This window comes from Salvelinus sp. IW2-2015, unplaced genomic scaffold (assembly GCF_002910315.2).
Source record: "Salvelinus sp. IW2-2015 unplaced genomic scaffold, ASM291031v2 Un_scaffold345, whole genome shotgun sequence".
Lineage (NCBI taxonomy): Eukaryota > Metazoa > Chordata > Actinopteri > Salmoniformes > Salmonidae > Salvelinus > Salvelinus sp. IW2-2015.
This window is the reverse complement of record NW_019942543.1, coordinates 242312-258591: the sequence shown is the minus strand read 5'-3', so window position 1 is coordinate 258591 and position 16280 is coordinate 242312. Positions and strand designations below refer to the sequence as shown.

The 16280-nt window shown below is 43.4% G+C and overlaps 1 protein-coding gene across 1 annotated transcript in view; it reads right to left on the bottom strand.

Annotated features, from left to right (window-relative positions):
• Positions 1 to 2663: 2663 nt before the first annotated feature.
• Positions 2664 to 16280, bottom strand: part of LOC112068241 (chemokine-like protein TAFA-5) — a gene marked incomplete at its 3' end in the record, with an annotated part of 16159 nt that continues 2542 nt past the window's right edge. Inside the window, exons 2-3 of the mRNA XM_024135337.2 lie at positions 7619 to 7768; positions 2664 to 2791 (exon numbers count right to left, since the gene is read on the bottom strand). Coding sequence (XP_023991105.1) covers positions 2664 to 2791; positions 7619 to 7768 — 278 coding nt within the window. The remainder of the gene's footprint in view (positions 2792 to 7618; positions 7769 to 16280) is intronic.

Here is a 16280-nt window from a genome sequence, read left to right as displayed (position 1 = left end):
ATTTCGCTCACCAGCTGTTATTGACAAAGATACACAGATCGCCACCCCTTGTCTTACCGGAGACAGCTGTTCGGTCTTGCTGATGCACGGAAAACCCAGCCAACTATATATATCCATGTCGTCGTTCAGCCACGACTCGGTGAAACAGAAGACATTACAGTTTAATGTCCTGTTTGTAGGATAGTCTTGAACGGAGCGCATCCATTTTTTTCTCCAATGATTGCACGTTGGCTAATAAGACGGATGGTAGAGGCGGGTTACCCACTCGCCGACAAATGATTACATCCCCTGTATCAGCATCTCTTCTTCATGCGAACGACAGGGATTTGGACCTTCAAGTCCGACTTGTTAAAGCAAAAATCTTTGTCCAGTTCGAGGTGAGCAATCCTTTCCTACACTCAACACAATCCAGACCATTGCAGATAGAAATGATCAAACCCCATTTTCGAGAGCATCCATAGACATTCTACCTAGATGTTACGCCTCAACAGTACACAATACATCCCAGGTCTGCTACTTTTACAGCAGATACTCTGCAGAGGAAAACGGAGCTGATTAAAACAGAAATGACAGTTCAAAGAGTAGGCAATGACAGAAGTTGAAATGGGAAACGGACTGAAAGTGCTTTAAGTGACAAGGGAAAAGAGTGTGTTCAGAGAGGGTCTCTGACAGGAACAAGAGAGGGTCTCTGACAGGAACAAGAGAGGGGTAAACATACGCCGAGGAGAAAAGAAAAGGAACAAATGTATGAATTTATAGAGTGTGGCAGCACCAGAGAAGTCACTTTATTTATCCTTAAGGGGGCTGTGCCCAGGGACACATCAGTTACTGTGGATAGAGTCATGAAATCCACAGCACTGGCTCTTAAAATGGAGCCAACACTTAAAAGGCCATTGTAATGTCAATGAGAAGAGGGAACAATAGCGGAATCATATTGAAATGATTTCAACAGTCATCTTTCATTCTTCGTAATCTTTCTTTCGACATTTTTTTCTTCCATCTATCCATACTTCCACTTCTCTTTCCTGTTTCCACACACTATTCCTCTCCGTGTGCTGATTCAAGCATATATTTACAGATAATGATTAGTTACTCCTTATACAACTGGAGAGGAAATCAATACATTACAATCAATGTACTAGAGTATCAACAACAGCCTGTATGAAATCCAGGGGCTTTTGCCTTTGAGCTCGTCTGAAGTCTGTCTGCTCCAATTTTGAGCAGGGGATATCAAAGCAACTTTGAGCATTAAGAAACGAGGCATGCTGGTTTACGTAGTCAGCGCCATTAAACCATGTTTTACGAAATGGTTTGACGTATTTTAGTTGGTCAGATTAATCAGATTAATCAAAGTCCAAGATTCAACAGCAACACTTTTTAATGCATAGGCTTGTCAAAATATGGCTAGTTTCCTGGACCCGAATGAAGTCTACTGCTTTACGGAAAAAAACAAGCTCAATGGAGAATCTTCATTGAGAGTGCTTATTAGTCCAGGTTCCGGGAAATGGGTCCTTAGTGTCGACAAGCATTTAGTGCTAGCTAACAACATGAGGGAGAGGGAACGGTTGGTAGAAGAACAAAAATGTGCTAAATGTGATGCAAGTCTCTGTGACCCGTTGGGTCATCCTGTGTGTGCTGTTTCGTTTGTAGAGTGCTAGCAATTTCATCCAAAATGCATGACTGCAACTTCCTCTAGCCCTTACGACATCCCAAAACACATTTCCTACAGCATCTATTCTTATATTCTCCCTTAAATTAAATAACACTACTTACAGTAATAATAAAAGTCTCAAATAAAATATGTATAGTTAGCATAATTCTAATTAGTGTCCTCAAATATTATACAATACACCAAGAGCTTGTCCAATAACAACTTGTCCAATGGCTACATTTAGAAAGGGATGCAGGTGCAGGGGGAGTGTATGTGACAGCCGACACGCCCACCTGCCACACACACACACTTTGCTTAGCTGCACGCCCAACTGTAGTCTGTGTCACTCCTGCTCTCTGCCTAGCTCTCTCGTCCCTCTCTCCCTCCTAGTCTGTTCAACCCTCGTTACGTGCATTTCTCATTTGCATCCATCTTGAGCATTCTTCCTCCGTATTGTGGTCTGTCAGTCAGTGACTCTGCTCTTCATCCAAGGCATCATCATCAATACACAATATTATTACATTCACAAATCGGGTCCTTCAACAGCTAATGGACAAAACATACTGTATGTATAATCTGCATTTTCAGCCAATGACAAACAGCAAACTGTCAAACCCAGATGATGTAGCGATGAGAGTGAAATGTGTAGCAGCTGCCTGCACCTCCCAGACAAGACAATAATACACACACTGAAACCTAGCGGACATGATGCAGTCACTGGATGACCTTTCACCCGACGTACCTGACAATGAGGACAGCACTGGATCTCTCCATGTACACAGGCATGCAAGCAGACAGCCAGGTAGGCAGGCAGGCAGGCAGGCAGGCAGGCACACACAAACTCTCTCACTTGGTGTATCATACTTGTGAATCAAAGACATTTATAAAGGATGTTGACAGCACAATTTAAAAAGCTTATAAATGCCCCCTCTCTCCATCCCTGTTCCAAAGCTAATGGCAGTTGTATGTTTCAATATGACTCCATACATGACTCTGTGAAGCTACATATTACCGTGACTGTCTTGATACGGCCACTGCCTTTGGTACAGGTCCAGCCAGAGCGGTTGAAGAGGAGGCCACACACCTCCCCCTCCAAGCAGGGCGCCATCTCACACCACTGTCTGCCCCTCACGATACGCGCTGAGGGGACAAAGAGAAGAGAAAGAGAGAGAGAGAGTTAGAACGTAGGTTGAATTAGCTACTGTTATCAATCTTTTAAAGTCACACTTTATTTCAAGTGCATTTGAACACAAATGGCTTGATGGGTAGTGACACTGTCAAACGTGCTATACAGATATAGAGTTCACTGTATATTAGCTCACTATGCTAATTGGTAGATGCTAGTGCTTTGTCACTGACTATGTTTCAACAACCAATGACAAGCCATACCAAAATGGTCTTCAATGAGAGAGAGAAAGAGAGTGAGAGATAGATACAGTACATTCAGAAAATGTTCAGAGCCCTTGACTTTTTCCACATTTTGTTAAGTTACAGCCTTATTCTAAAATTGATTAAATTTTCCTCATAAATCTACACACAATACCTCATAATGAAAAGCAAAAACAGTTTAAATTTTTTGGCAAATTTATAACAAACAAAAAAGTTGAAATATCATATTTACATAAGTATTCAGACCCTTTACTCAGTACTTTGCTGAAGCACCTTTGGCAGCAATTTGAGCCTTGAGTCTTCTTGGGTATGACACGACAAGCTTGGCACACCTGTATTTGGGGAGTTTGTTCCATTCTTCTCTGCAGATCCTCTCAAGCTCTGTCAGGTTGGATGGAGAGCGTCGCTGCACAGCTATTTTCAGGTCTCTCCAGAGATGTTCGATCGGGTTCAAGTCAGGGCTCTGACTGGGCCACTCAAGGACATTCAGAGACTTGTCCCCAAGCTACTCCTGCGTTGTCTTAGCTGTGTGCTTAGGGTCGTTGTCCTGTTGGAAAGTGAACCTTCACCCCAGTCTGAGGTCCTGAGCGCTCTGGAGCAGGTTTTCCACCAAGGATCTCTCTGTACTTTGCGCAGTTCATTTTTCCCTCGATCCTTAATAGTCTCCCAGTCCCTGCTGCTGAAAAACATCCCCACAGCATGATGCTGCCACCACCATGCTTCACCGTAGGGATGGTGCCAGGTTTCCTCCAGATATGATGCTTGGTATTCAGGCAAAAGAGTTCAATCTTGGTTTCATCAGACCAGAGAATCTTGTTTCTCATGGTCTGAGAGTCTTTAGGTGCCTTTTGGCAAACTCCAAGTGGGCTGTCATGTGCCTTTACCGAGGAGTGGCTTCCGTCTGGCCATTATACCCTAATGGCATGATTGGTGGAATGCTGCAGAAATGGTTGTCCTTCTGGAAGGGTCTCTCATCTCCACAGAGGTACTCTAGAGCTCTGTCAGAGTGACCATCGGGTTCTTGGTTCCTCCCTGAACAAGGCCCTTCTCCCCTGATTGCTCAGTTTAGCTGGGCGGCCAGCTCTGGGAAGAGTCTTGGTGGTTCTAAACTTCTTCCATTTAAGAATGATGGAGGTCACTGTTTTCTTGGGGATCTTAAATGCTGTATAAATGTTTTGGTACCCTTCCCCAGATCTGTGCCTCGACACAATCCTGTCTCGGAGCACTACGGATAATTCCTTTTGACCTCATGGCTTGGTTTATGCTCTGACATGCAGTGTCAAATGTGGGACCTTATATAGACAGGTGTGTGCCTTTCCAAATCATGTCCAATCAATTGAATTTACCACAGGTGTACTCCAATCAAGTTGTAGAAACATCTGAAGGATGATCAATGGAAACAGGATGCATCTGAGCTCAATTTTGAGTCTCATTAAAATTGAAATTCCAATTAGGATCTGGCTCAAAATATTCCAATAATGAATTTACCAAATGGGACAAACAACAAATTGATGTTTGTCCCAATAAAATCAAAATAACGTATGTAGAGCAGAATTGGGCCAATACTCCCTTCCCTATTCAAATAAAAAAAATAGCCATACAATTTGACATCCATCTAAAAACAAGCGACCCCAAAACATGTCATCACACAGCCCTACAATGTCAAGAGATGAAACAAGAGAAGAGGCTGATTGGAAAGACACCACAAAAAAATCTAAATAAACTTCAATCCTATTTGGCTCTAAACAGACAGCACACAGAGACCACTGTGACTGATAGAAAACTGAGGAAAACACTGACTATGTACAGACTCAGTGAACACAGCCTGGCCATAGAGACCGGTTGTCACAAGCAAACCTGGCTGGCCACTTTGTGCTCACTCTGCTCCCAGGGAGAGGTGGAGACAGAGCTGCCTTTCCTTTTACACTGTGACAGATACTCATACGTAAGATAATATTTATTTCCCCAAATTATCATTCATTGCAAACAATTTGTATCTATAAAAGCCTACTACAATTCATTCTACTTATTATTATTCTCATTACTACTGCTGTTGTAGTTGCTCTTAATGTTAATAACAAAGCCACTACTACTAGGTCGTTGTTATATTTGTACTTAGACAATTAAGTCATTTAACTTGCCATGTCAATTAAGTTTATTGAATTGAGAGAGAGATTTATCTTTGCTTTTGTACTTGAACTATTTGCACATAATATGACATTTGAAATGTCTTTATTCTTTGGGAACTTTTGTGAGTGTAATATATACTGTTCATTTTTTATTGTTTGTTTCACTTTTGTTTATTTTCACTTGCTTTGGCAATGTTAACATATGCCAATAAAGCCCTTAAATTGAATTGATTTTAATTGAGAGAGCGAGAGGGAGGGAGAGAGTGAGAGAGGGAGCGAGATAGAGAGAAAGCGAGAGAGAGAGGGAGAGAGAGGGAGAGAGAGCGAGGGAGCGAGAGAGAGAGAAATAGCTTCTTCACAATCAGTGGCTCTTGATTAGATTCTTTGAAAGTCATCTGTCTAGACACTAGATGGTGTCACCATAATGACGGTCACTCTCTTGTGTTCTCTATATAATCTGTCCGGACGACATTGAATTAGCATTAGGCTTTGTTGACGCTGATCAACACTGATTGTTCCTCACAGTGTGTGTGTGTGTGTGTGTGTGCGTGCGTGCGTGTGTGTGTTTGTTCAAGCTCTCTCAAAGGTTATCGGTCCTCTCAGGACCTGGCATGAGCTGTCGTCCCTTTCTGGTCCCTCAGGGTTTACGGTGGTGGGGGGTGAATTGAAAGAGAGTGAGAGACAGAGGGGCTGCAGTGGCAAATGTCCACAATGAGAGTAAAGGAGCTTGTGTCCCTCCTGATTGTGACATTGTGACTCTAAAGGATAACCCCTGTTTTCAATAATTGCTTGTATCATGTTGTTCCTTCGAGTCGGATATCGCTGCCCTGTATAGGTCTGTCTTTCCATGGTACTATGTAGGCACACACACGCACGCACGCACTGCCTGAACACCAACTGTTTTCCAATATCATATTGTGAATGGGAACGGGTCAAAAAAGCTTTAAGGAGAAAAACATTTCAAATTCCCTTTCAATTCCTCCGTGATTCATTCAACAGCTGCAAAAGTCTAGCTATCCTGCCCCTGACGCTGCAATTTCCCTCTGCGAATTGGATCGTCAGCGCCATCAGCCGTAACAAAGCATAGATTGATCAGTCATTCGTAAACATAGTTGTGAGTATATCATGTAACAGCTAAACCCAATTGCTGAGGGGCTAAAGAAATAAAGCTGAGTTTGCAAAGCTGGCTGATCTGTGCAGAGAGACCAACAGAGCACTAAAGCCCAGCCTGGCTGAAAGACAGACTGAAACTGCTGGCTTGTGTCCAATAAGGGAGAAAACTTTTTGAAACACAGTGAAACGGGTAGGCGCTACCTGAACTCGTCTAAATAGGACACATTCATTTTCTTTTTCAGTTGCAAAACGTTCCAGAACGCTGTGCCCTACAGAACACGGCCCATAGGGCACTACAGAGTGGAGAGCTGTGACTGACACCTGGGTGGCCTTCCTGTCATTCTCTCTGTTTTCACGGCCCCCCCACCCCGCAGACAGGCTGGATGCTGGCCCAGGGTTATCAGCTTCTGAAGGTCCTATGGGCCAGCTCTCTCCTGCAACTGTTCCTGCCTAAGAGCTCATGTGGCCATCTGTCCCCTAGCAGACCCTGCCAGCCAGGACCACTGAGAGAGAGGGAAGAGAGAGAGTGGGGAGGGAGGGAGGGGGGAGGGGGCAGGAGAGAGAGACAGGTCTGGATTGTATAGGAGAAATAGAGAGAGAGAGTGTGTCGTAGAAATATATAGAAAGAGAAACTGACACAAATGTGTCTGCAGACCTGACCCCAAATAACCGTCAAATACGCCAGCGTTCCATCATCTCTAAATCGTCTACATTTCCAACACTATACCAACCACATCCCGAAAAAACATTTACAGGCAAAGTTCCCCAACCCCGCCTCGACACAAATCAACTAGTCTTCACTACATCTCTGTGACGACAGAAAGCGTTCCCGTTCTCCATAGTGGCAGCCAGTGCGTAACAGGTCTGTATTTAATGGACTGGCTATTAACGTCAGCGAGAGCTGCGATGGGCAGCCAGTAATAATCAATTTCCTGCTGCTGTAATCATAGTTCTCTTTTAGTTAAGCAGCGTTGCGGGAGCGTTATGTGGAGCTGTCTGAAGAGACCGTATTACAAAGACAGCATGGTACCAGATAGGCACACGATATGGCCTGTTGTTTAGGTACTGTTGAGCAGTGCAGGATGGGGACGGGGGAAGAGTCGTGTGGTTGACCTCTATGTTACATGAAGATGATCATAGAGAGATAACTGCTAGAGTTGCAAAAATTCCCACATTTCCAGATATACTGTACAAACTGGAAGATTCCTACAATTAGGAGGGAATAAGCAGGAATTCCTAAACTCCTCCAACCAGGATTATTGGTAAATCTGGGGATGTTACCTGCATTTTGCCACCCTAGAGACAGCTTAATTAAACTACGGTTGTTCACACTCACCGTCGACGCAGGCAGGCCTGGCTCGCGTGGTGCCAGCGATCTGGCCTCTCCTGCAGGCACAGCGGGCAGTCTGGCGGTCGATGGTGCGCCTGGGCACGCTGCTGTCTCTGTTGAGCGTCACGATCTCACACGTGCCCACCGCCAACTGGCCTGCAGAGACAACAAGGGGAGAGTCCATTACATTGTGTGCGTCTCAAATTGCACCCTATTGTGTAGTGCACTACTTTTGACCAGAGTCTGCACTATATAGGGAATAAGGGGCCAATTCAGACATGGTCTACGTAACATTACAATCATTCAGCAGAAGCTCTCATCCAGACCTGGATTCAGATAGTATTTGCTTTCATTCCAATACTTCAGCTGCACTTGATTGAGCTTCCCTGGCGCATTGGAATCAATGGAATAGTCCCCTGCTCATCTGGAATTCCAGGCCGGCTCAATCAACTTTAGATCATAGGTGGTTCTTTACATCTTTCCCAGAAAATAAATACTAAGATGAACAAGGTTGCTCCATGAAGGTGAACTTTTAGCTCTACTTCCTGGCTTGAGGCACTATATTTCACCTCATCCCCACAATGCAATTCCAACAGGAACAAAACTGTGGGTATCTGGTCAATAACCTCACACACAGCTGAGTCAGACAGACTCTCCTGTGCAGCCTTCCCTGCTGAACGTCCGATACAACGATTAGTGAACAATGCAAATGTAGCAGAAGAGTTTGAATATCAAGCTGCCTTGTTAAAGTCAATTATGGTACATACTAGGAAAGATCCCTGCACGGCCTTCTACAATTATAGTTCGTTTTGAACTGCTGTTGTTTAGGTTTGGGAGGAACATCCACAAAGCCCAGAGAGTAAGTCATCTCTTGCAGTGTATTCTGCTTCTACCTGGTAGTACTATAGTTATTATCAGTCTGGTGATGAAGCCTGATGAGGACCCAGGTGGTCCCCTTAAGGTCCTATCTCCCAATCCATTCACTCCCATGGCCACTTAAAGCAGTAGCCTTCCACTTCCATCCCTCATAACGCGCTACACACTTATCTCTACCAGTCAACCACTGAATTTAGATAGGAGCATTACAACACAATCAGATTCAAGTGAGGATTCGCACAGGCTATGTGTAATTTAATTTCATACACTGACACACAGGCACGCATTCACAAAAATACACACACGCGGGCTCACTGTCACACACGGGCTCACTGTCACACACGGGCACACTCTCACACACGGGCCCACTCTCACACACGGGCTCACTCTCTCACTCACTCACGCACACACGCACGCACGCACGCACGCGCACACGCACACGCACACGCACACGCACACACACACACACACACACACACACACACACACACACACACACCACCACCCCCACATCCAGCACATCCCCGTCCCTCCCCCACACTGTGGGGAGTTAATGGCTGTGCCATCAGATATTAGTGCTGAGCGATTAACCAACATTTCGGTTATTTTTAGGTTTTTAAACAACTAATTGACTGACGTCAGTTCAATTATTTTAATTCCATGTCGTTTTTTTCTTTCTTCTGTGAGCTGGATGCACAGTTTTTGTAGAGATAAATCATGGCCAATATTCTACATAGCTTAGCGCAGAATACGTGGTAATTAACTACAATGACCATAATCCATTGTGCGCCTGCCTACTTGTCCAGTCTGTGTGGAGCAGACATGGAGACAGAGAGAAGAGAGAACGTGCAATCAAGAGGGATAGAAAGCAGTTGCTTTGCGAGGTATCGCTACCTGAAAATACATGATCTAAGTGATTGATAGTTGGCATTCTGCAGTCATAAAAGTATACCATATTTACTTTGAAGAACTACAAAAATAGTGATTTTGTCAGACAGCATAGGGCAGCAGCTCTATAGAGATGAGATGATGACTTGGAATGAAATAATAAAGTCATCAAATAAAACAAATATTTTATTAAAGTTAAGTAATAAAATATTCAAACCGACCTCAAAAAGCACTAATTGTTCTGTACTAATATGCTGGACGTACACAGGGCTCCGGTCCCTGTGTTTCAACAGCTACCAGATAAATTGGACCATGTGCAATAAGCCTAGAGGATAGGGAGGGAGAGAAGGGAGAGAGAGAAAGAGAGAGATGGAGAGAGGGAGACAGTACAGAGCATTACAGGCTTCTTAATGTGCCCTAAGCCACTGCAGCCCATTCCATCACGCCGAGCAGGAGTTCATTCAAATGACAGGGGGTTTCTGTCACTTGGTGATGTGAAGGCGCATGGCCTCGTCTCTATTTCAGATGATGAAATGCACATACTGTGGGGGCACGAGTGGGTATGCGGGGAGGGGGCGGGGAGCGAGGGGGTCGCCCACGCTCTGGCTTTCCATCACCACATGACACCTACATATGTAGGATCATAATTTGATTACACTTTTGTTGATCATTTTTTTAAAGGCTTCTATAGTTTTTAATTCCCACTTTAAAATGTCAGCCTTGATTCTCCCTAAAAAAATTTATCAACCCCTACAAAAAAATGATCATTCACATAATAATTTACATTTCATGTTGCTGCAGGATTATTTTCCTGCAGTAGATAGCCGGCTCAAATTAAGATTCTACATCTGTACAGGCGCTGGCACAAATGACCTTCACTGACTCTCTCTCACACACACACCCACACTCACTCACACTCACACACATAGAGAAAAAGAAATGCATGGATCCACACAAGCCCACACACACACGCTGACATACAGAGATGCATGGATAAATACACACATACACACACACACACATGCATGGAGAGTACACACAGACACAAAAGTATGCATACACAAACCGCAAAGCAAATGTATAGTGAGCAGTGGTATTTTGACTCTGCACTGCTTGTGTGTTTGTGTATGATATACTGTACATACAGTGAGGGTCCGAAATTATTGACACCCTTGATACAGATGTGCAATTATGACTGTAGAAAATAAAACATTTAAATACTGAGCTATATTGTATGCTCCCAAAAAAATGGGAAATTAAGTTATTTTATACTAATACGATTGCTCAGAGAAAGAGATTTTGTTTAAGTAATCATTGTTTTCTCTCAAAAAGGTAGAGGTCAAAATTATTGACACCCTTAAAGATTCTTATAAATAAAGTAGTCAAAAGTTTAGTATTTGTTCCCATGTTCCTAGCATGCAATAACTACATCGTGCCTGTGACTCTACAAACGTATTGGATGTATTAGCAATTAGTTTTGGTTGTGTTTCTGATTATTTTGTGCCCAATAGAAATTAATGGTAAATAATGTATTGTGTCATTTTGGAGTCACTTTAATTGTAAATAAGAATAGATATGTTTCTAAACACTTCTACATTAATGTGGATGCTACCATGATTGTGATACTTTGGAATGAATCGTGAATAATGATGAGTGAGAAAGTCAAATGGGTCAAATGTTTGGTAGGGTACCCTTCTGTAACTTTCTCACTCATCATTATTCATGACTCATTCAGGATTATCCGTAATCAATTATGACTCCAACCTTTTTGAGAAAAAAAAGAGAACTAGTTCAACAAAATCTCTTTCTTTGAGCAACTGTATTAGTATAAAAGTGTTTTTGCATATAATATAGCTCCGTATTTGAATAACAATGCACATGCCCCGCCCACCTGAGGATCTGTCTTCTTCAGCTATTTATTTCCTGTGTTTGAGGAGTGCAGAATCCACTTGTCACTTAAATCTCGCTCGATTGATTGCTTTCATTTTACTCCTGCGACTCTTTCATACTCTTGCTTGTGCCTGTACCCTGTCCCTGTCCCCCCCCCCGTTAACCTTACGACTGCGGAAAAGTTTGTAATGACCTGTCAAACACACCCCGGTAATGGCTGAAATGGGTTCAATGGAATACATTGTCATTCCGTTGCATTTATAAGAATGCTAAAGCTTGGTCTGGGATTTAACACACCGTCTCGACACATCACAAGAAAGAGAATAACTTTATTTTGGTGATTGTTCATTTTTTGTGGAATTGCAAGAAGTAATAATTTGCTTCAGTTGAAATGTTTACAAATTAGATGCGCTGAAATGAAAGCAACTTACAAAAATGAACACTCGGATTATAGTGATCATGTTTGATCTCGCAAACAATGTGAAGTATGTTTGGATAGGTGTAATCTAGAGCCAAGCGTGTTGATGTTTTAATCCAACAGTATCCTGCTATTGACACACTTGTTGAATTATGCAAGAGAACATGACAATAACAGTAATTATTTAGGCAGTCTAGACAGAGCAGGTGAGTTCAGGTAGGCCTAGACAGAGCAGGTGAGTTCAGGTAGGGTAGACAGAGCAGGTGAGTTCAGGTAGGCCTAGACAGAGCAGGTGAGTTCAGGTAGGCCTAGACAGAGCAGGTGATTTCAGGTAGGCCTAGACAGAGCAGGTGAGTGCAGGTAGGGTAGACAGAGCAGGTGAGTTCAGGTAGGTCTAGACAGAGCAGGTGAGTTCAGGTAGGGTAGACAGGGCAGGTGATTTCAGGTAGTCCTAGACAGAGCAGGAGAGTTCAGGTAGGCCTAGACAGAGCAGGTGAGTTCAGGTAGGGTAGACAGAGCAGGTGAGTCAGTAGGGTTAGACAGGAGAAGCGTGATATTCATGTAGTCCTAGACAGAGCAGGTGAGTTCAGGTAGGCCTAGACAGAGCAGGTGAGTTCAGGTAGGGTAGACAGAGCAGTTGAGTTCAGGTAGGTCTAGACAGAGCAGGTGAGTTCAGGTAGGCCTAGACAGAGCAGGTGAGTTCAGGTAGGGTAGACAGGGCAGGTGATTTCAGGTAGGCCTAGCCCTGTTCCACCTCTTTATGTAAACATACAAATACACCCAGTGTATTTATGCAAATTAGGCACATATCATTTTCTTTCTTTTAACACAAAATATAAAATATATACCTGATACCATTAGAAAATGTATGAGTGCATTCTAAGAAAAAAAACATGGAAATTTGACAATACATTTAATTACTGAATTCCCTACAGTAGATTAACACATATTTTAAAGGACACCAGCTGGTGTGTGTATGTGAGAGTGTGTGTGACCGCGTGCATGTGACCGTGCGTGTGTGTGTGTGTCTGTGACTGTACTGTTCAACCTACTGTCACCCACTACGAGTTCCTGTTATAAACAAGTAGGCCAGAGGAGCGCAGCAGCGCTACAACATATTAATGCACATCTTTTAGTCATGATGACATGGCTGGCTGCAGTTCAAACTACCACTATGTAACTTCCTCTGCACGTGTGACAATATCTTGGTCTCATACCTTGTACGTTGGGATCACGTGATTCAGCAATGGAAAGCACACACCCACAACCAGCAGCCCTACTGTATACATACCCCCACTTCAAAGAGGACCGTGAAGCTGAGTCACTTGATTTCCAAATGACTTTGGGATGATTTGTGAATAAAAATAAGAGTAAGCTCATAACCTACCCATAATACTCAAGAGTGTGTAGGGGCCAATCATTCTCTTTGGTTTTTGGTCATCAATGCTTTTAACCAAAAAGTAGTCCCGAACCCAGATTGTGGATTTAAATCTCTCCTGGATCATACTTTTCTTTACAATTTTAACCTCCAATGCAATCCACAGACAAAATAACTCAACGCTCAACCCAGAGGAAGGCAAACAGCTGATGCTATTCAGGGACCTGTGAAATATGGGCCTTGGCGTGCAGCAACATTGATTTTGCAGTAAAACCCTTTTCATTTTTCCATAAACATCCCCATAGTTTTATGACTTCATTACCTATCAAAACAGGAGTAGTGGTTTACTCACAATTTATGGAGCAAAACCGTCCCCCCTGTAACTTGAACCACTGAACAGAACTTCTGGAGGAGACTGAAATCTTCCTGTCAATTTCACAAAGCCTTCTCCATTGAGCTTCAAATGGACAAATACAATGGACTTAGTAGGCTATAGCACAATATGCTGTTGTAACCTCACAGCTAAAGTCAGTGGCGGTTCTAACTTGTATGGCTCCCTGGGCGAACCCCCAACCCCCCCCCCCCCCCCCCYYCAGCCCCCACGCCAACAAACAAAAAAAACTATTTTTTATTCAGACATTTGGAACAACACAAATAAATAATCATAACATTTAAAACTATATAAATATTAAAATATATACAAAAATAAGACCCATAAATATCAAAAAGAAGTAACAAAGACAAATAGAAACAAATTAGTGTTGATTTGGCACTGGAGCATCAATACATTAACCATCCCCCAAAACTGTCAACCAAGCATTAAGACTAAACCAATTCACCTTGGTGGTGTGCAGACTGGTTTTATATTATTCTTAATGATTTTGCACAAACAGAAAAAAATGCAACAATATGTCTGTGAACCTACATATTCACAGTATTATGAATGAATTGTGGTTTATTTGGTAGCATTTCGTAGTGTGACTGATTTTACTAATTGCATTAGTACTGTACAAAGTAAGACGTGTGCTATTTGATAGATTCCACCGCTTCCTCTACCTCGGTCTTCCAGTGGGGAGACCTGAGGTCAACCTGCCCCCGCCCCCCTCTCCATCTCGTACTTCTGAGTGGGAGACCTTTCAGGCAGTAGCCTGCCTAGCTCACAAACTAGAATCAGGGCGCCCACTCCGACAAGGTTAATTGACCCACAGTCCCACACGGTGGCAAGATATCATTGACGTGACGTGCAAATGAGCGATAGAAAACCGATGTGCAAATGTCACCATTCCGATTTTTTTTGTGCGGATGCCCCGTGCCGCCCCCGGCACGATGTCACCCGTGGCGGCTGCCCATGTCACCTATTCCTAAATACGCCACTGGCTAAAGTGACAAACGTACCTTTCCATCATCAACACATTTGATGCAGATACAGTCCACCTCAAAAATCTCAGAGAACATCTCTCTCTCTTCTGACCCATATACACAACAAAGGTGGTGAGGTTGACAAAGCAAAGAGGGAGGAGAGATGCTGGTCCACTGAACTACTGGTGGAATTGGCTCTGGTGAGGGAAATCCAGACATTTCCAAATTTAGCGCTGAATAAACTGGCGAGCATGGAGAGGAGCTTGACAGGCCATCCATCTGTGTGGGTCCGGGGCCCAATGGCATGAGAAGGCCAGGCTACTGTACTTTGATTTCCTGTCGCTGTGACAGATGGTGCCCGCTATGGAAGGGAGGCGATGCAGCCAGTCATGGCAGGATTCACGACCGCCCCTGCCCCAAGACCTCTCTTTGTTAGGCTACCAGGGGCCACCCAGGGAGGTGGAGATCGGACCTAGGAGCACTGAGTGAGTATCTGTGTATGGTCAGGTGTGATTGAGATATGTGCACCGTCGTACAATAGGGAAGCAGAGGTATACATGTATCTGACTTGAGTGATGGGAAACTTGAGAAGACTTCAAATGCTGGAGGAGCGCCCAAATCAAATAGACCCCTATACTTACCCCTATGAAGGTGTGGAGATTTGAGAGGACTAGACAGATGTAAGCGATATGGATATCATTTCCATCTAGGCAATCAGACGATAAGGTGAAGCTACCACCATATCATACCATATCTATCCCTCTCAAATCTCCACAAGTCCATAGCGGGTAGGGACAAGTGGTTGATTTGGGATCGACACAAAGAGAAGTCTAAATGTATCCAGATAATCAACATGGCTGCCAAAGGACATCCTGATCTTTGTAACTGAATCTTTCTTGGTTGGTGGAGAATAACAACCTAGTAATTTATCCCAAAGCCAAACTACTGTACATAGAGAGAAGGTCAAAGTGCAGGTTTGATCAGTATCCTGAGGGCAGGCCATAGTATTCCATAGTTCAGGGGTGTATACTGTAGAGTCTAGTGTATACATTATCTGTGAAGAATCTATGTAGTTCATATGAAGATGTTATGTAGGCCCATGCTATACAAAGCCTTTAGACATACCCTGGGGGCTTTTTCTGTAGCTTCAATTATTTACTGAATGGGAGTGGGTTGTGAAAAATGAAACTACATTTATTGCTTAGTTTCTACACCTCCATAACAAGGTTATTCATGGATAATGTTAAAAACATTATTATTGTAATAGACTCATAGACAGCATCCTTTTGTCAATCATTTTGATATCATTGGTTTGAGAGAGGAGGAGCTGAGGAAAACATAGACATTTGCCTTGTGAACCAGAGAAGAACATGAGCATGGTAGTAATAAATGAATAACCATGTTCTAAGCTCTGGTGTCCTTCTCTGTTAGACAGGACTACAGAGTTCCAAATTGGTTTAGTTCAGGGCAGTAGCCTATGTAGCAGAGGGAAACGTGTTTTTGCTTTCCATTCTGTGGATGAGTGAATGTGTAATTGCACTACTAGTGCATACATAATTCAACAGGGTAGACTACTACTGTCATTGCACGGCAAGGAATTAATATAAACCCGTATGAAATCATAAGGCACATGATGAAGAATAATAGACTTGGGCTAATGGTAAAATAAATAGGCTTCATCACAGCCAGGGATCTTCCACAGCCAGGGATCTTCCACAGCCAGGGATCCTCCACAGCCAGGGATCCTCCACAGCCAGGGATCTTCCACAGCCAGGGATCCTCCACAGCCAGGGATCCCCACTCTGCCTTGCCAGGATCTTCCACAAGCAGGGATCTCCACAACCAGGATCTTTCCACAG